Source organism: Callionymus lyra, chromosome 11 (assembly GCF_982586985.1).
Source record: "Callionymus lyra chromosome 11, fCalLyr1.hap1.1, whole genome shotgun sequence".
Classification (NCBI taxonomy): Eukaryota; Metazoa; Chordata; class Actinopteri; order Syngnathiformes; family Callionymidae; genus Callionymus; species Callionymus lyra.
Window position 1 is genome coordinate 20,759,547 of NC_141828.1, and position 19,395 is coordinate 20,778,941.

Consider the following 19,395-nt stretch of genomic DNA (forward strand, 5'->3'; position numbering starts at 1 on the left):
GTATAAATTTAAAAACACTAGCAATGGAAATGTTTTATAAAGTCTTGAAAGTTTATTTGGTTTTGTTGAAGGATTTCTTCACCTACAAATTTGTAAATAATCTTCCACAAGAGAATGTTGTCCGGATCTCGATGGTTCTAAATAAAAAACTTTATCCTTAGAGATAAAATTAGCTTTTCTTTAGTCGTGTCTAGACTACAATCATGTCTGTTAATTTTTTTTGTTTGGGAACTGGACAAGCCAGTAGTAAAAGCCAGTCTGACAACTCCTCTGAATGTTCTAAACGATTGTTGTGACCAAAAAAGGAGATCCTGCCTTTCTCTTCCTACGTATGAAAGTGTATTCATGCCTCTTTTTCCTCCACTTCGTTTCCCATATATGATATAAATAATATCCAAAAATGTGTAGACAATAATGTAAATAATGTTTAATACATTTTACCATTTCAAAATGAAATTAATTGATCATCTTTTTATTTTTTTAAGGCTTTAAGTCTCTATTTTGCAGGATCATTTAAATGTAATGTATTATAATTTCATTAGTTTAACCACAAGTGTTATACATATATAAAATATTAAATTAGTCTTCAGTTCATTCTTATTTAAACCAGTTAAAAAAATGTTAGGGAAGATTTAATGACGTTAAGTTTAATAAATTAAAGCTTCAATTCAAATGCTTGAATAAACTATTTTCTGTTCTATGCAAGTTATAACAAGATTCTTTTTTTATGTATTTAGAATCCTCTACCAAAATATAAAGAAATTATACTTTATTATACTATAGTTTTGTTTTCAAAGTTTGTCACAGACAAAACTACTGCCTTTAGTTTTCTCCTCGTGTTTTATGTTAATTCTAACTCCCCCCAAAACCCGAATGGAGTCGGTCGTGATGGACAAAGTGAATATGCACTTTCTTGCAGACTTTAATCCTCGTGTTTTCTCTCGTGCGTGTCACCTCTCCACGGTGAGGAAGAGGGCTGGAAGGTGGGAGGTGGGTCGGTAATTCATGCACACATGTGCCTGCCTGTTCCTCCAGTGACAGCACCGGGGTGGGAGGAGGGGCGCATGATAAATTGCCTTCCACCGGGGACCTCCGAGCCGAAGCCACCGTGATGTGGGTAAAAAAAAATGGAAATTGCTCCTTTTTTACCGTCATTACATCAGTTTAGGACGCGTGTGGACCCCGAACACTCACAAAAGAGAAGAACTGTCAGTCGAGTCCAAGGACATAAAAAATAACAATATTGATTATAATATTATTAATAAAATATAAATACATTTAAAGATAAATAATAATAATCGCCGGTGGGTCAGCAGCTGAAACAAGTATTTAATAATGGAAGGAAACCTTCGTGTTTTTTTTTAAAAGTCACAAATAATTTTAAGAGTTTTGCATTTAAAAAATATGTTTTAGGCCTATGGCGATTTGGGGTAAATTTTAACTTTGCCAAAGTACATTTAATATGTGTGTAATACACAATAATTTATCTGGTTTAACGTATCCAGCGTGTTTGACGATTTACATTTAACAATGTCAACCCGTGTTCCTTACTAGACACAAAAAAAAAGCTTCAATCTTGGTAAATAAATATTATTTCCGAACAGACATTTGTCCTTTCCATTCGAGGCCTCGTAAAAACACTTTTACGAATTAAAAAAATGCATGTTAAAAAGTGCAATTGTAGTTCTAACTTTACTCTTAATATTTTTGTTTTAATGAATAAAAATAAGTTAATTATATGCCGTTTCGTTTAAATAAAAAATGGACTTGTTTTTAGATTTTAAATAAGCTTTAAATGGGTTTACATTTTTAGAAATTTCTTAAATCTGTATCGGGCCTTGCTCGTTCATCACAGCGCAATTTCCCCTCCATGACAGGGATATTTGAAGAACACGTGAATAATGGAAACAATTCAGAAAATGAGGCACACGGAGTTATATGGAACAGAGTTGTTTCTTATTTTCTCCAGAATACATACAAAAAAATACCAATTTTCTTTCCAACACCTGAAAAATAACGTGGACACTTTTTTTTCCGAGTTTTTTTTAAGAAACAAACATGCATGTAAATTAATATTTCTTCTTCTCGATGAGACATTAAATAAGAACAAATACAATCAAAGACAATCAAAAAACTTTTTGAATTTAACGTGTGTGTGTTTTCATTTTTAATGCACTTTTTGAGTTGCTCAAATATTTATTTTTACTCCATCTCGCAGCTTTTAAGCTGAAATATAAATAAATACAGTCCACGGATCCCGCCCATTTCTATAAAAGTCTTTATATTTGCATTCTGATAGAGTTTTTTTGTTTTTTCTCACTGGTATCCCAGCGCAGACGCTGTGGTCAGTCTCTGTCCGTACAGTGCGTATGGGGAGTAGTACGGGCCGGTGGCTGCGGGGACGGGGACGGGGGCCCCGGTGGGCAGGGGGCTTTTGGAATACGGATGATAGCGGCTGCTGAGTCCGAGTGCGTGGTGCGGGCTCCTCAGAGCTAAAGTCCCTGGACTCCCGGGGCCCCCTGAGGGAGGCATGTGCATGTGGCAGGCCATGGCTGCCGCCGCGGCGCTGGCCAGTGAGGAGGACCCCGGGTACCCCGAGATCAACTTCTCCGCCCCGGTGAACGCCGTGTGAGTCCTCAGGTGGTTCAGAAGCTCCTCTGAGGACGAGAACCTCTTATCGCATGGTCCATTCGCGGACACCCAGTTGCAAACGTGGGGCAGGGGGTCGTTGGGGAGCATGAAGCCATAGGGGTACAGCGGGTGGCCGCCGAAGGATGGCGCCGAAGAGTGCATGGTGTGCGTGGGGTACATGAGGGGGTACCCGGACTTGAGGGCCGACTCGTGGGTGCAGTTGGCGCTGGCGGCCCCCGCCAGGTGGCTGGCGCAGTGGTAGCTCAGACAGTAAGGGTCCCTGCACAGGCTGGCGGACATGATGGACGGGGGTGAGGCCCCCGCCAGCGGGCTGGACCCCGCCTTGCTGCAGCCCAGGGAGCTGGCCAGCTGCGCGTTCACCAGGCTCCCCCCGTGCGGGAGAAAGTGCTGCGGGTACCCGGCGTACGCCCCCGCTAAACTCCCCGGGTACGCCATCCCCGCGGGCGGCAACGGGAAAACAGTCTGACCCGGTTTGTAGGGGGACACCGGGGCCACGAGTCCGCCGGAGCCGAGGACGGACGCGGAGCTGACCGACGTCACCGCCTCGGACGTGGAGCTGGATTTCCCCCCGTTGTGCGCGTTGCTCTCCTGGTGCTGGTTCACCTCCACGTTAATCCCACCGCAGCTCACGCTGATCCGGCTGTGGCTGGTGGTCCCGGATCGCTCCGGGGACCCGCCGCTCTTGTGGCACTCTCCGGTCTCCTTCTTGTCGTCGCACTTCCTGTCCTCGGACGGCATCGGGGACGCCGAGGTGCTGGACGAGTTGGGGCTCCCGGTCCTGGGCGTGAACGGCTGGCAGGTGGCGCTCGGCACTCGGAAACCGGACTTCTCCCGGTGGTCTCCGGACGAGGACGAGGACCCGTCCTTCTTGTCGGAGGGCTTGGAGTAGGGCTTGAAACTGGACTTGTCGTCCACGCCGATGTCGCTCAGCTTCAAGGGACCGGATTTAGAATCCTTCTCGGTGGACCCGTTCGCGGCGGACGAGAGCTTGGAGGAGGGCGGCGGGTCCGGCTTGCCGATCTGAGAGCAGGTCTGAGCCAGGAGAGCCAGAGGACTTTTCTTGGCGTCCAGCTGTTTAAAAATAAAAAAAGGGGGGAAAATAATCTTTAAGACCCTTTTTTTTTGTTTTGAACAGATAGCGCTCCATTCACAACCCACTCGTAATATACCTTATAATAAACGCTTAATTCTAAGCACATAATAAACGTTTAAATCGACATAAAAACATTTTTGTTGTTGTTGTTTTGAACAGATAGCGCCCCATTTACCACCCACTCCTAATACATCTTATAATAAAATCTAAATTCCAAGCACATAAAAAACGTTTAAATCGTCTTAAAAATGTTATTTTCTCACCTCGATCGGACTGACGGGAGTGGACGGCAGCGGCTGCAGGTACTCCGGGTGCAAAATGTGACCCGACCGTGCGCTGAGCATTTTCAGAACCTTGATCGGAAGTCGCTTCGCTTGCCGTGTCGGGTGTCGCGGGGGTTCCGGGTGGAGGACGGCGGGCGACTTGCTATTCCGACTGGAACTGCGGCTTTCCCAGGCGGCGGCGCGGACGCGATCAGGAGTACTAGGAGCAGACACCGAGGGCGATGTGCTCATGTCCCGCAAGTCAGGGAGTTAAACGGCGACGCTTTGTTCAGATGCATTTACGAAAAAAAAACGAGGAAAAAGCAACAAAAAAAAAGAATGAAAAGTGTTTAAAAAAGCAGTAATCCTCGGAAGGTAGGATGGAGAGAGAACAGATCCGCGCGTTTCACCATCAGCGTCTTCCTTCAGTGCGTCAGTCAGCAGGTCTTCTCGCTGTAGTCCCGGAGCTCGAACTGGTAGAAATGTTCACTTCAAAAGCATCTGAATTAGTCCCGAGATTAAAGCCTTTGCCGCCTTCCAATCAAATGGGACCCCGAGGTGATTGGAGGGTCAAGGGGATGTGACGTTCTCCTCTTTGTGAGCGCCTCTGTTTTGACAGCTCGGGGGGAGGAGCCTCGGAGGAGGGGAGCAGTCTGGCTGGCGGGAGCGCTTGCACTGTTTTTTTTATTCACCGCACCGAGTGAGATACACACACTGCAAACTTTTCGACGCAACTTTATCCGTTTAATAAATATTTCACAGAAAACATACTCATAAATATCTGCTAAATACTTCCGTACATTAATTTGAGTTTACTCGTCTGTTCATACTGACCTATCTTATACTATGTGTAATCCTGGTCCACCTGACTTGTCTTGCTTTTAGTAAATACATATATATCTTGAAATTAAAGTAGTTTAGGACAATCCTTCATGAAAGCTACAACTTAAACAATGTCAAGTTAAAACAAAACAAAAAAAACGAGATGTGCCAGTTAATTACTCAAATAAAGTCACAATGCAAACTTTTATTTAAATGTCTTTAATTTGATACAAACAAATAGTTGTTTTTAGTTAAGTGTGGAACTATTCAGCAGCTATACTAGCAAATATATCTTAAACTTCACTTTATTCAGATGAATTTTAAAAAAAATACTTAAAAAGTCTTGTTATTTGTGAGTTATGATAAAGTTCAGCTTTGACCTTGCCAACCTACCTGCTTGATACCTTGGCTCCTGCAGGAGTTTAGTTGAAACAGAGTGTGCGAGCGTAAGGGTCATCATAAAAGAAAATAAATTGATAAAATACCATATTTTAATACGCAAGACAATAACTCAACGTCTACGACAGATTTTCCATATTATCCGTGAATATTTCTAATTAATAAAAAATACAATTTATGATCCAAATACTTGAATACAAACAAATACTTGTTTGGTTCTTTTAAAAAAATACATTTTGACATAGTCGTGAAATGGAGCGGGGGACACACATCTTCGGGGAGCGACCGTCATCCATAAGACCAAGCGAGCGCCGCCGAGCTCCTCGCACAGACAAGCGTTGACAGGACTAGAGCGATGCAGTGATGGAGGGACGTGAATGTCACATGTTTTCAGTATAATACACACCGCCCTTCTATTTCCATCTCCACCCCTCCGTCAAGTGTCAATTCTGCTCCACCGCAATCAATCAGTTATTTGTCAGTCGCTGTCAATCCTGCCCTTGATTTATGTCAGCTATTGTGTCTGATTACATGCCAGCGCGACAACAAATGGCTCTGGTGCCACACACACCAGCCTCCTACAACAAATAAATCGCTCAGGAGTTAGGACGCATTTGTCTTTCGGGGTAAGGATTGACAATAAGTGACGTCCTCGGGAACCATGAAGCAACTTCTAGTGGTAGGTATGGCTGGTCATACAGCCTCACTTCATCTCACATAAAAGGCCTCGAATAGCATGAAAAAGTGCCAAATAATAAGTAAAAAACAATATAATTTCAACGTTGTCGATTATATTTAATTTCAATTTGAGTGCAATCTGCTGTTAGAATAAACTTTAGTAATCTTTAGATGATGAAAACAGTTTTAAAGTGTAATGTCCAAAAAAATAAGAAGCATTGAACAAAAGATATATATTAACTTTGGGTAAATATCGTGTATTCTATTACAGATAAAACAAACTATATATTCTTATAATGTTATATAAACATATATTATCAGGCATCAACAATTAATTTATTTTTCATATTATATATTTTTCTTCCTTAATAGTTATACAGCTAGTAAATGTTAATATAAAATAATCTTGACACGTCATTTTACTTAAATGTGTGTGTTAAAAAAACAACTTCCTAAATGGATGAACTCATCATTAAAATACAGTTTTAGATTTAGATATTATTTTAGGTTTATAAAGTTAATCTTAGTCTTAACTTGAATAATAGCGATACTATTTAAATCTACGAAGCAATTTGACAACAAATATTTTTGAATAACTTAACTTATTTACTGGAAATGTATCAGTTTCATACGTATTTCTTCTGTCTTCAATTGGAACTAGTCTTTTTTTGTTTATAATAATTTAGTAGGTATTTTCAAAATAGTTTCACTAAATACATTATTCGTTGTCTTTACATCAAATGATGATACTTTAGTGACATTTTTTAATATAATAAGAAGCTCCACTTTGACGGGTTTTTTATTAACAAATAATGCCCGGGGCTGGGATATATGTTTCTCGGAAGAAAAAAAAGAAGAAAAAGGTTGACGTGGTCCGTCAGGTCTGGAAGTACAAGAAGAAAAGCAGTGAACTCTTCACCACTTGAGATCGCTAATCAGTATTGAGTCTGGGGGCGATCGCTCCTGCTTTCATCTCGATCCGAATGGAGACGCTCAATTAAAAGTCTATCAGTTTGTGAGTAAATCAAAGTTGTCACATCAAACAAAAACGATTATTATTGCGAAACCCGCCTCGGCCATTAATCTCTTTCTGAGATAATCGGCTTGACAGGTCAAGAAAAGCTAGGAGTGGAGGGCCAACGGAGGGAGATCTGCTTCATTTGATCCTGCTTTTGGTGCACTCCTAATGATTAACACACTTCATTTGTACTTCCCAAAGCTTCATTTTTATTCTTTATATTCTTATTTTGGATGCTTATTTTCTCTCTCTCTCTCTCCCCGCAAGCTGTGTGATTGATAACGCGCTGGCTGTCAGTAGGTGAGTTATTAGGGCGAAGAAGGACGACCATCAATTTTACCTGTCAGCTCGAAAAACCCTCTTTAATGTCCGCTGAGGAGTGATCTCATGCTCCAGACACCCCAGAAATGTCTCACCAGCAACACACGAACACCCTTCAAAGTATTCACACGTGACATTTATTTCATACAAAAAAATAATTCACATTTAAAACCATTTGCGTGGAAATAAAAAAATTAAATATATACTGTATATACACAGTACACAAAATAGGTTAAGTAAAAATAAAAAAGCGATATCCAAAAATCAAAATTAAATATATGTTGTCTGGGAGCGTGAACAAGTTGAAGCCGCGTCTCGTTAAAGTTTACGTCGTGCGTAAAATATTTATCCCCCAAAAAAATACTTCAGGTAATATCGAAAATATAATGATCCGCTGTAACAATATGTATTTATTATTATTTTTTTAATCCTGTGAAAGGTAAGTCAAGTCCGTCTCATCACCACTTTACCTGACTCAATGTTTATTTAAAAAAAATAAATTAAAAAAATAAATCCCGGCGATAGAGTGACGTCACTAGAAAGCGATCCCCTTGTTTTTAATACACGTGAAAATTGGAAGGTTAAAGATAAGTCAAATAAATCCAGTGGAGAGATTCTCAGGAGTCGGGAAGGAGACTGAAGCTTCAGCTCTCGCTCGCTCCTTCCTCTCCTTTCTCTCCTCCATGAAGGGGAGGTGGCTAGTGACGTCACAGGAGCGGCATTGTAAGCCACGGCTTTGAGCAAGAATATTAATATTATATTAATCAAATAGTGTATTTGACACTAATATATACATATACTAATATACATATATAGTTTGTTTTAAACTTGTTTCTAGAATATAAATTATAAATACAGTATGTACTATGAGCGAAACTTAAAAAGTGGGGGCCAAAACTGAACTTTAACATCAAACAACATTTTATTTGTAACGTATTCATTATTAGTTCAACCACAAATATAAGGTCTTAAATAAAAGGTAAAGACATTTGAAAAAAACAAAAAAACACCTTAAAATAAAATTCCCTTTTATTATATTTACATGTTTTCTTGATGATTATTTTACAATTTACTTGTTCCACTGATTCTTATTAATGATCTTTTAATACAATGATTATACAAATGAAATAATATGCAACCCAAATGCAGATTTGGACTTGAATCTCAAATATCCCCAAAGTGGGAAGAACAAAGGTATTATGTTGTAGTGTGTAGTGTGTGTGTATTAATACTTTATTCCCCATACTAGATGTTCATTTTTTGTTTTTTGAATTTACATCACATTATATGTTTATCATAAATATTTTTTGGTTTATTTATATTCAATTTAGTGTCTGTAAAGTAAAGTAATTTGATGTTAATGTACAAATAACATGCGTCATCACAGCGTTTGTTCATTTTGGTGTTGCAATTAAACCTCCGGCCGCTAGATGGCAGCGGTCATTATGTCCTCCTCATCTAAAGGACCAATGAAATCCTGTAAGATCCCAGTGATGACTGAGGATGAGAGGATAGTAAACATATTTTGGCTTTCAGTTGTATTCATTTAAGAATCACAAGATGCCACTAAAATTCAGCAAACACATACTAATCCACCTAAAATGATTACGGAAATAATGCATTATTTCCGTAATCATTTTAGGTGGATTAAATTGTATCAAAATATATTGTATTGAGAGTTGAATATATTGAGATTAGTATATCGCTACAGCCCTTAATAATATATTAAATTGTTTTCCTGAAACCCTTTTGCATATATTTTCTTACAATATAAAAGGGAACTTATCTGAAGATTACATCACAGCCTTTTTTTTTAGATTATATGGTTGTTTCATATTGTGTATCAAAAGGGAACAATGACGTGAGGATTGAGAAATGTTGAAACCGTTCTGCTACTACACAAAATTACTGCCATTACATCTAAACACAAAAAACATATGTACACAATTAAGTAGATGAACGTTTATCAGCTGTTTTGACTAACAGAAACTAGAACGTAACTGTTACAGCGAAGACAGCAGTCGGCCAACACCTTTGTTTTGCCATCACAACAGATCTATCAGTCATGTTGTTATTACCTAACATGCACAAAGAACTTAGCATTTCTGAAGATCACATGACTTGCTAACACCGAGGTTACTTCGCCAATGTTTTACGATTTCTATTGTCCCTCTGGTCTCCTGTGGTGAGCATTGTTGTTAGAAGTCGCCGCTCATCTCCTGTCACTAGGAAACATCTTGTCGAATGGTACAGTACCAAACAAAATAACCAAGTATCATCAACAAAATGATTTTGTCAATTTCATTTTCAGTTTTCGGCTATGTGAAAAAGACTAGCTTGCCTGGATTTGGCTCCTGAGCTTCGAGTTTTGGCCCAACAATACAACATTTAAGCGCTTTGTGACCCTGGTCTGGAAAAGCGCTATATAAATACAAATTACTTACTTACTTACATTAAGTCTATATGTGTAAAAGACAACAGTATTTATATAACCATATAAGACCATAACTCTATTAGTCAATCCTGCTTGCTGACCATCAACAGTCACGTCTAAGAATAATGAGAAATATTTACAGGTGATGTTTAGAATTAAAGACTTGCTAGTGTAACAACTTGCTTTATATTAAAGAATATTTAGGAAAGTAAGACAAAGGGTGAACATATCTTCCTTGTGCTTACTTGAATTTTATCCGGGTGCTCTGGTTTCCTCCCAAAATTAAAAAGCAACTAGCAAGCTTAGAATGATGATGAAATGGGTTTGAATCAATGACATATCATCACTTAACAATACGTAAGTAAGTAAGTAATTTATATTTATATAGCACTTTTCCAGACCAGGGTCACAAAGGCTTAAACAATCAAAACAATATCCAATAAAATATATACTTAAAAGGTCAAGATACCACCGAGAACAACACAGGAGATTATCATTATATTATAATATATTATATTTAATTAAAACATTTTTAACAGTCCTTACACAGCAAACATAAACATAATCTGAAAATATTTATTTAAAAAAAACAACAACATTTAACTCATCTTTTATTCATGTTGCAATGTTTTTCTATTCAAATGTATTCCTTTAACTAACCCTCGTTGTATTCTCTTACAATTCAAAGCCATGAATAAGTGTAACCTTAAGACACATCAGTGTTTTCTTAAACCTGACTTCACGCTCAGCAGCAGCGGCTCCTTCACTTCCGCACATGAGCAGGTCAGCTGACACACATGCGACACGCGGAAACTGTAAAGTCATTTGTTAAACGAGATCAAATCTTACCAAATCGAGCGACGACACCGCTGCAGCTCATGCCACACGTTGAATAGAAACTTTTATAAAACCATCGGAGGACGCACTTGGAGCGGACTGTCAACCAGGCTGTTATGGATAAAGTTATGACGCGCGCCGAGAAGCTGGTCGCGCTCAATGGAACTCACGTAAGTTTTTTTTTTTCTTCCAAGTCTTCCAAGTTAAGGTTTCGTTTATTACTTTATTTTTCATTCAATGTTGGTTAATATATATGAAGAACAAAATTAAAACTGTTTTTTTCTTATCGTCATCATTGAAGTCATGTGACTCACTGCTGTAATCCATGTTGGTTCCTCCTACTTCACATTCTCCTCATTCATTCCTTCAAAATACCGCCGAAAAGTAAAAACAAACAAACAAAAACTGATGATATAAAACGGGTAAAACATATAGATGTCATATGACTTGCTATAGATCATTAAATATAAACAAAGTAATGTTTATTTTTTTTAAAATTGGCTATAAAAACGAGCAGCACACTGACAAGAAGGTGAAATGTGGTTGTCCAACATATATTTGACAGAGCCATTTTTCATCTTAGATTTAAAAAATAAAACACTATATGTCAATCAATTATCTTGTGCAGACCTGGGCAAAGTGCGGCCCGGGGGCCACATGCGGCCCTTTGACTTTATTTATGCGGCCCTAGTAAGTAATGTCAAAGTATGATCAAGTATAAATGGTTTTAATGCATTAACAAATGTATTTTGTATTTATTATTCAATTACATTTTCACATAACACTTCCCTCCTTTGTGTGTGTATTTTTTGTGTGTATATTAATCCCTCAAAACAGTTTTTTTTAAGTTAATTGAAGAAATGTTTTGAAAATACAAGAATAAAATTGCAGCTCATTTAGCTTAATAAAGCTAAATAAGCTGCATGTCCTTTTTTTTTTTTAGGGATTTTTTCATCTTTCTTTTTGCTTGACGGCCCCTAACAACATTCACATAATTGAATGTGGCCCTTGAAGAATTGTAATTGCCCACCCCTGATCTTGTGCATCTGATAGGGACACATCAACTTATTTCTGGGACCCCTGGTTCTTGGCCCAGGGTTATTTATCATAAGAGGATATCGATTTGAATATTTTTATTATTTTTCAGATCGCCTTCATCGGACACGACTGTCAAGAAATCCCAGAATTCCTCGGGAACACCTACGGCCACTTTGCCACGCGGTTGGATTTGAGCTTCAACCTGCTCAGGTGAGGGACTCGTCCTTCAAACATGCTGTCTTTACATGTCTTCTGGAGCCTTGTATTTGAGGTGCACGACCAAAGAGTAGAGCCGGTGCAGGAGCGGCTATCATTGCCCACGCCGGGCCAGGATAAAAAAGGTGCGGTCGATAGATGTGACTCGCTAATTCGAAGGGAAGAGATGCCACGGTCGGGACATGAAGGCAGCTGCTTCAGAGGGGCTGCCATTTCAGCAGCAGGGTGAGCTGAGTTGATCTGGCGTGTCGAGGTGCGGAGATGATGGTTTGTTGTGCAGCTCTTGTCTGGAGGTTGCAGGACTGGCAGGTCGTGAAGTGGCATCATTAGTTTTTACTTTCAATGAGAAGTGGAAGCATTTGTATGTGTTTTCATTTCCTTCTTGAGCTATGTTTTAGCGAAAAACATCCCTCGATGTGCGAATAAACGTTGAATCCGCTTCAAAATAGTTCTAAACTCTTGCATAAACATATACACTACACTTTAGGGAGGTTTGTTTCAAATGATGGAGTCAATCAAGAAATATTTTATTTTTCAAAATAGAAAAAGGCTATGTTAAATAGGACCTTGCAAATTAACCTAGATGCTTCTGGCTATTACAAAGAGACTGTTTTCTTTAAGTGGCTTCACAGTCAGTAGATGTCATATTATGTATGAAACCAAGGAGCCAAGTCCTCAAGATGGAATTCCCACCTCCCACTTTGAATTTAGGTAAGATAAATTGTGTTAAGTAAAACTTTACTTCATTTTATTTCTCAGTAGTTCCAAATCAATGCTAGTTAAATTTACCAACCCATGAAGTGATAGTTCCCCTAAAATTCACTTTCTACTCTACCCTCATTTCAACCAAGAATTTAGATTATTTTCAGATGAATCCGTCTCTTTTCGGGGTTATAAGGAAAGATGTATGTCCGTTTGAGTCGACTGTCTTCACTGTGATCTCTCACAATATTTATCGTCTGTTTAGCATGTTAGCATTTTAGCCTCTGCTACAAACACGCTAAAAATATAGACTTTTTTTTTGTTTAAGTTTTAGGTATAATTGGTTAGATTTAATACCTGTAACTTTACTTCCTGATCTTTAAAAATATAATGTTTGGGATGCACTGAAGGCTTCGCTAAAATCAAGCTTTTTCAAAAGTATTATCGTACTCAAGACAAAAGATGATTTCATATTATCCTAGTCATCGGCTTGTTCTGACACTGACATGTCTTTGTAGTGTCTTCCACCGTCCATAGTTGTATTTATGCTGCTTCTAAAAATGAGCCGGACCCCTCGCTGTCTAGTTTCTGTTGGCTCCTGTGGTGAAGACATTCAACACGATGACCCCTTGTTCGCGTGTCAATGTCCGACCCCCCGTCACTGGAGCTCCGATACATCTTGTTCTTTTTGGACTCAAATCTAGTTTGAGACATCGCCGTAGTCTGTTGTGGCAAATAAGCTTATTCTTGTCCACACCATTGACAAAGGTGATCCAGCGACTTGACAACGAGTCACCATGAGAAACGAGCTGCCGGCGTCACTTTGAACTTCGGGGATGTGTGCGCCCCGCGTGTTTGTGTGTGGGTGCTGCGAGCGTGACGGCGAGTGGCTGGGCAGGTAATGGCAGGATGGAATTATTACAGCGGCCTGTCACACCTACACCTTCCTGTCGAGGTGTGCTGCGCCATCTTTCTGTCTCATCAATGTGGTGAGGAGTTTGGCTGGGCCCCCGGAAGATTCCTGTCTCCGGACGAGGCGGGGAGACGCTGTCGTGGCGTCCACTTTGTTTCAGGTCAGGTGTGCATGTGGTGCTCAGAGTGGGCATGTGTTGTGTTGACACGATTCCACTGTGTGACGGCGTGTCATGATCTTTTACAAGCCATGATATCGCTCTGGACTTGTGTGTGTGTTTGTGTGTGTGTGTGTGTGTGTGTGTGTGTGTGTGTGACTCTGTGCTGCAATCTACCCCTTGTTAGATTTTGGGCTCGTCCTTCTGATGTGACGTCAAGACGAAAACCAACCGTGCCAAAAGAATGACTGTCATGTGATGTGCTGGTTCGCGACCGCGCTTGTCGTATTCTTGTAAACATGTAAAAAAAACAACTGGGACATTAGCTTTTATTAACTATGATGAAGCTCATTCCGGCTGACTGGCTTTTTAACAGCCAGTATAAAGTGCTTTATAGCAGCACGGGCGCTTAAGGAAGACAGTAACAGACTATTAAAAGAGCCAGTGCCGCATTTCCTGCCTTCACAGCCTGCTGTTATCACTCTGTTATCTGACTCGAGATGTTGTTAGATTGTCCTTTTACATTTCCTGTTTCTGAAACACAAAATGAAAAAATGTTTTTTTTTCAGGGGTGGGAACCAATCAGGGTTGTCAAGATACAAACATTTCAGAAGTCTGATAGCAGGATTATTTTTTTTTTTACGATACTTGGATACCATGGTTATATAAAAAAGAGACCTTTTCTTTTAACAACTTTATTAAATGCACACAAACAATACCAACAACTATCATAAATTCAAATGGTGTTGATGAGCAGATTTGTTTTTTCTTCTTATGAATGTTTGGATAAATAACAAAAACTCCAACTAATATACATTTAAACAGTTTTAATAAGCATATATTTTTATATATTCTCTTTGACTTTAGCTGCAGTTTCTCTTGCTTCTGGTCAGTGTCATCCGACTTACACTGTGAGAAAAAAAGAAGCAAAATAGAAGCTCACTAACACTCATATCATTATGTTGCGTTACATTTTCCCATGGATTTCTTTTGTTAAACAAATGATAGACATTTACTGTTTATTAGCACCCACACACATGCACTCACGCATGGGTGTAAAAAAGGATGCATCATAAGTTTAGTTCCTCTTAGTATTTTAAAAAAGAACCTTCTGAAATTATTTGATGAATACATTTCTCCCCCTTTTTAAATCTCGACAAACGAGAGGTTACAAGAGCGGAGTCCATTATGATGAACTAATGGCTTCACTCCTCCTCCAGCCAGCTGCAATCACACCCACTTTCTTTATAAAACAAGTCCCTTGGACGTGGATACTTCCAGGATTGATGACGTGCAGTGACAAACGTCAATGACCAATCACAGCATAGTGGGCGTGGTTATGGTAAAAACAAGCTTTCATCAACAGAAGAATGATGCAATTTTTCAGTGGGCGGGGCTTAAGCCCATTTTCTAATGTAAATATTTCAACAAAAAGAGAGTTTTGTACAATAGAGTCCAACATGTATTTAAGACACACTTAAATCCACACATTAGTTGCCCTCTAAATCTAAATCAAATATGCAAAGTTGAGTTTTAAAACAAAAATGCTCTAAAAGTCGCCCGGTTGTCAAGATGAGCTGTAAGTAGTCTGATGAAGGGAGAACAAAGAAGACAAAGTAGGGAGGCCTGCTACACTGAAAAATGAAATAAAACCGTGTATGGCCTGTCAGCCGTGTCATTTTATATTCATATCTGAAGAACATTATAGTATTACTCCGCCGCTCATGCCTCACTCATCCGTCTCTCCTAATTCATCACGGCTGCACTCCGTCTTTCAAGTCGCTGTGTGTCAACACAGGAAGGGGCCGCTAATTGACAAATGAGTGTCACCGGCATCAAGCGCTCCTTTTTCTTTTTTTTTTTTCTTTCCGTCCCCGGCTAGGTGGGGTTTGATTGTGGAGCGAGGTGGGGGTGACGTCTCCTACCAGCGGTGGCCCCAGTAAGGAGCATTAGACCCGGTCCCGGAATGAGAAGTGACAACAGGAAAAGAGAGCCTGTCATTGTCTCGCACTAAGTGTTCAATCTGCAGGGATGCCGGTATGCAGATAAAGTGTCAGTTAGGAGGAGAGGATATGAAACATTGGCAGTATGAAGTCCTCAAATCACTTAACTCGGTGTGTGTGTGTGTGTGTGCGCCTTGTAATACTGCTGGTGCGCTCTGTTCTGCAGAAGGAAATATATTCCATATCCGATCTATCAAGCCTGTTTAGGCCCATATTCTTGCATAACCTGATCGGCGTCTCATAAATTAAGGAGGCGCCGCGCTCCTGCAGCCTTAAGAGATTTTAAACCAGGAAGATGAGAGGGACATGGTCTGACAGGGAAATAACTTATTCAAGTCAAGGGCATGGATATTTGGAGTCTTTTTCCTCTCGCAATGAAAGTGGAATAACCATATTAATTTGATCAGGAATATATTTTCAAAAATGATGTGCTACCCGTGGGAAGTGGGAGACGCGAGTTCAAGAGGCTTAATGGATGACTTGTCTGGCGCCCCCCCCCATATTTCCAATTGGAGATTATAATAGAGTTTCCAATTGCTGATAAAATTGTTTAGGTTGGCTAAAACGGTCAGTGGAGAGCGTACGCTTTTATCTGTTTATGGATGACTACCGTCGCAAGACGCCCAACCTAAAAAATCAGGCCGATATAATAAAGATCGACTCAAAATCAAGAGAAGTTTATTGATCCATCAAGACCGTGCAGCATCTTAAAAAATGCCACAAGATAATGGTGGAGGGGGGGGGGAAAGATTCCTATTTCCATTTCCGTCACTTTTATTTATAGAAGTGACATGTCGTACCGTCAACAAAACTTTCCATCAACTTTTGTGAAATCGGCTTTTTGTTTTTCCTGACAAGATCGTGAAGAAGGATAACCGAGGGTGACAGTGATTTACACATCAATTTCCTCGAGAGGCAGCTGCCAAATGTGTCAAGCAGCCGGAAAAAAAATAAACTTTGTAACTGTGTTTGGTAAATTGTCACTTCACTTGGCAATGGAATGTTGTGTCGAAATCCCTCTTGCCAACATTCAGAGAACTGAGGGTTTTGTTGAAATCTGTGTATTTAGTTTACATGACAATGTTCTTGTATGGAAGAAGATTGAGTAGTTTAAGCGGTGTATCACTTGTATGGCTTCTTCAAAAATCCTGAAAATATTTATTTTATTGATCCAGTGTATGCTATCACGTTCCTCTTGTTATAAAGTGTGTAATGTTTCTGTGTTGGTACGTACCAATTGATAAATTAGGGAATGCACCATACTCGACTACATGATTGTGTAGATCCATTTTTAAAAATGGACTTAGATTGCTCCTGCTTTTGACCGTGTTTAACTTCTTCTGTATTGATTGTAATAGTCTAGTATACAGAGATATTTAAAGGGTTGTTTTACCCAAAATTCAAACTTTGTCATTATCTACTCACACCGACTTGAAGTCCGACTTATTTATTCTCAGAGTAATCTGTTCCTTTTTAATTTTTGTAGGCAAAAATGTAAATTGTAGTTGTAATTGTAATGTTCAACTGATGATTCATCTGCCACCAAAAAGACACTTAAAAACATCCAAATACCTTCAAACTGCTCGTCTGTAACGTCCATCTTGTATTTTAGCCTTGACATGAGGAATTGTTAAGAAAAATATTTTACAAATCTATATTTTGAAATTCCTTTTAGCGGAAATTGCTAGGCTAGCTCCTAGTCCAGCCTCGACATAAGGATTTTTTCCGGTAAAACATTTTAAAAGTCTATATTTTAAGCTTATTTTTAGTAGTTGCTGCTAGGCTAGCTGCCTAACTCGTACATGAAAACTGCCACTTGCAATGTTTTTCAATAAGAAATGACATAAGGCAGGAACTGAGAGACTGATAACTTATGCTAAAAACCAACTCCAAATATAAACTTATTAAAGTTTTTTTCTGGAACAATTCCTCATGTAGAGGCTTCAATACAAGATGGATGTTACAGACGAGCAGTATTGAGTTATTTGGATGTTTTAAAGTGTCTTTTTGGACGAAGATGAAGACAAAGACAACTGAGTCCCAGTAGCAAACATTTTTGCCAATATTCGGGCACTATCACTATCACTTTAAGCTTCCGACATCTTGGAAATGTATGATACAATGTTTTAGACGTTTGAAGAATGACAACAGCTGTACAATGAAGATAATAAAAAAATAATTCAGATGCTGTTTTGACAAGTCTGTGTGGCCGGACAGAAAGTAAACGCACCATGTGTAAAATATAATATTAAGGATGTACTGTTGACATTGCTGTTTCATTGCTTTTGTCGTAATATTTAACAACATCCTTCCATGTTGCTGCTTTACAATAAAACAAAAGCGTTTGTGTTCACAACAAAATCCAAACTAAAAGTCTATTAATCCCCTTTAGGATTTCCATCAACCTTCTGGAACATTCTTCTTCAATCTCAGGCCATCTTGTGGCTTCTGAATGGAAAAGGAACATCTTTATGTTCCTATTGTTCACATTATATATACTGGGCAGCAGTGCTTTTCCTTTTACGAGCCCGTCACATTTTTTATTGTATATCCCAAGACGAATGGCGAGGCTCTGACACGCAGATTTACAGGCCTTCAGCTCGCAGTGGCAGAGCTTTAGAAGGGCCTGCTGACATAACGCCAACACTCCGGAGGAGGAGAATAAAAGCTGACATTTTATTGGCTCGGGAATGGAGTGAAGGAACGGAGAGTTAAGGTCTGGTAGGAAAAGAAAAGAAAAAGAAACAAAAAGAGATTCTGTTTCTGTACTTTATATCTTGCGCACTGGCAGCTGTCGTTGGGGCCGTTGCTAAAGAGACTGGATTTATTGAGTATTATTTAGAAACTTGTCAGCAGTAATGACTTCAGCGAGGCTTTCAATTATCACCCACTAAATATATCTCAATGCATTGCCCCTCTAAGCCGGCTGAGCTTCCATTACATCATTTTTTTATCTTTATTTTTTTTTGAAAAATGTGATAGCGTGCCGTTTTAATATTTTAGGTTGACCACCGGCTTCATTTTCCTCTTTGGTACTTTGGCATCCGTTACAGTCTCACTTCTTCACGTACTGACTTCAAAGTAGCACCAGTGATGGATCTACGCAGATTCTCCGATGACTAAAAGATTGTTTTTTGATCAATAGCTGTGTATTATGTTGTGAGGGCAACAATATGTTTCTTGTCAAATGTCACTAATTTGTTGATCACATCTACAAAGTCTTTTGATTCCGTGTTAACATCTGTGTGCACAGCATGCCTGGATCTTTAGTCTCCTACATATTTTATTAAATACTTTACAACTACTCGCCTGAAAAAAAACATGTAAATATGAGAGAAGTGGGTAAAAGTCAGATCTATTATTCATTAACGACATCTTTAGCAACGAGGCTTTCGGGGCGAGTCGGTGTCTACGAAAGGCTTTGACATTGGGTGTGCATTTTTAAGTCCCGTCCAAAAGTCCATTATGAAAAGTGACATTTAGCCGTCAGTATTAAACCGGGTAGTTCTGTTGGTTCGTGGTTTTTATTTTGAATCTAATACGAGGCAACTCTGGGTTCAGAGCGACCCTGGGTCATTGATGTGTAGAGTATGGGTCATTCCTCTGATTGATTGGGCACTTAAGTTTCTTCCCATAATCCAAAGACATAACTGGTGACCCGCAAATATGGGTGATCGTTCGTTTGTATACATATTTCAATTGTATGGCAGCCCATTCAGGCTTCTGCAACCTTTAAGGTTCTTTACCCTTGTGTTATCTCTGGTTAAAGGTGACCCAGTGGGCAGAAAACAAATGTGTTTGAGATATCCCCTGTGTTATTTCTGGGTCAAGCTAACCCAGTGGAAGGAA

The 19,395-nt window shown here is 39.3% G+C and overlaps 2 protein-coding genes across 2 annotated transcripts in view; one reads left to right on the forward strand and one right to left on the reverse strand.

Moving 5' to 3' along the window:
* Positions 1 to 2,195: 2,195 nt before the first annotated feature.
* Positions 2,196 to 5,135, reverse strand: LOC148069583 (zinc finger protein 503-like). The gene is made up of 2 exons (XM_087802879.1): positions 4,009 to 5,135; positions 2,196 to 3,723 (listed from the first exon to the last, which is right to left on the reverse strand). Exons 1-2 carry the CDS (start codon positions 4,258 to 4,260, stop codon positions 2,317 to 2,319), a joined length of 1,659 nt encoding a protein of 552 aa, XP_087659005.1. The 5' UTR covers positions 4,261 to 5,135; the 3' UTR covers positions 2,196 to 2,316.
* Positions 5,136 to 10,275: 5,140 nt separating this feature from the next.
* lrmda (leucine rich melanocyte differentiation associated) overlaps positions 10,276 to 19,395 on the forward strand; it is a 262,398-nt gene continuing 253,278 nt past the window's right edge. The window contains exons 1-2 of the mRNA XM_087803117.1: positions 10,276 to 10,687; positions 11,665 to 11,765. Coding sequence (XP_087659243.1) covers positions 10,634 to 10,687; positions 11,665 to 11,765 — 155 coding nt within the window. The 5' untranslated portion in view covers positions 10,276 to 10,633. The remainder of the gene's footprint in view (positions 10,688 to 11,664; positions 11,766 to 19,395) is intronic.

What these genes read in the sequence shown, in the direction of transcription:
- LOC148069583 (XM_087802879.1), bottom strand. Translation starts at nt 4,260, where the DNA reads ATGAGCACATCGCCCTCGGTGTCTGCTCCTAGTACTCCTGATCGCGTC. An exon ending in CTCCCGTCAGTCCGATCGAG is followed by an intron (nt 3,724 to 4,008) that starts GTGAGAAAATAA and finishes ATTTTTAAACAG; the next exon opens with CTGGACGCCAAGAAAAGTCC.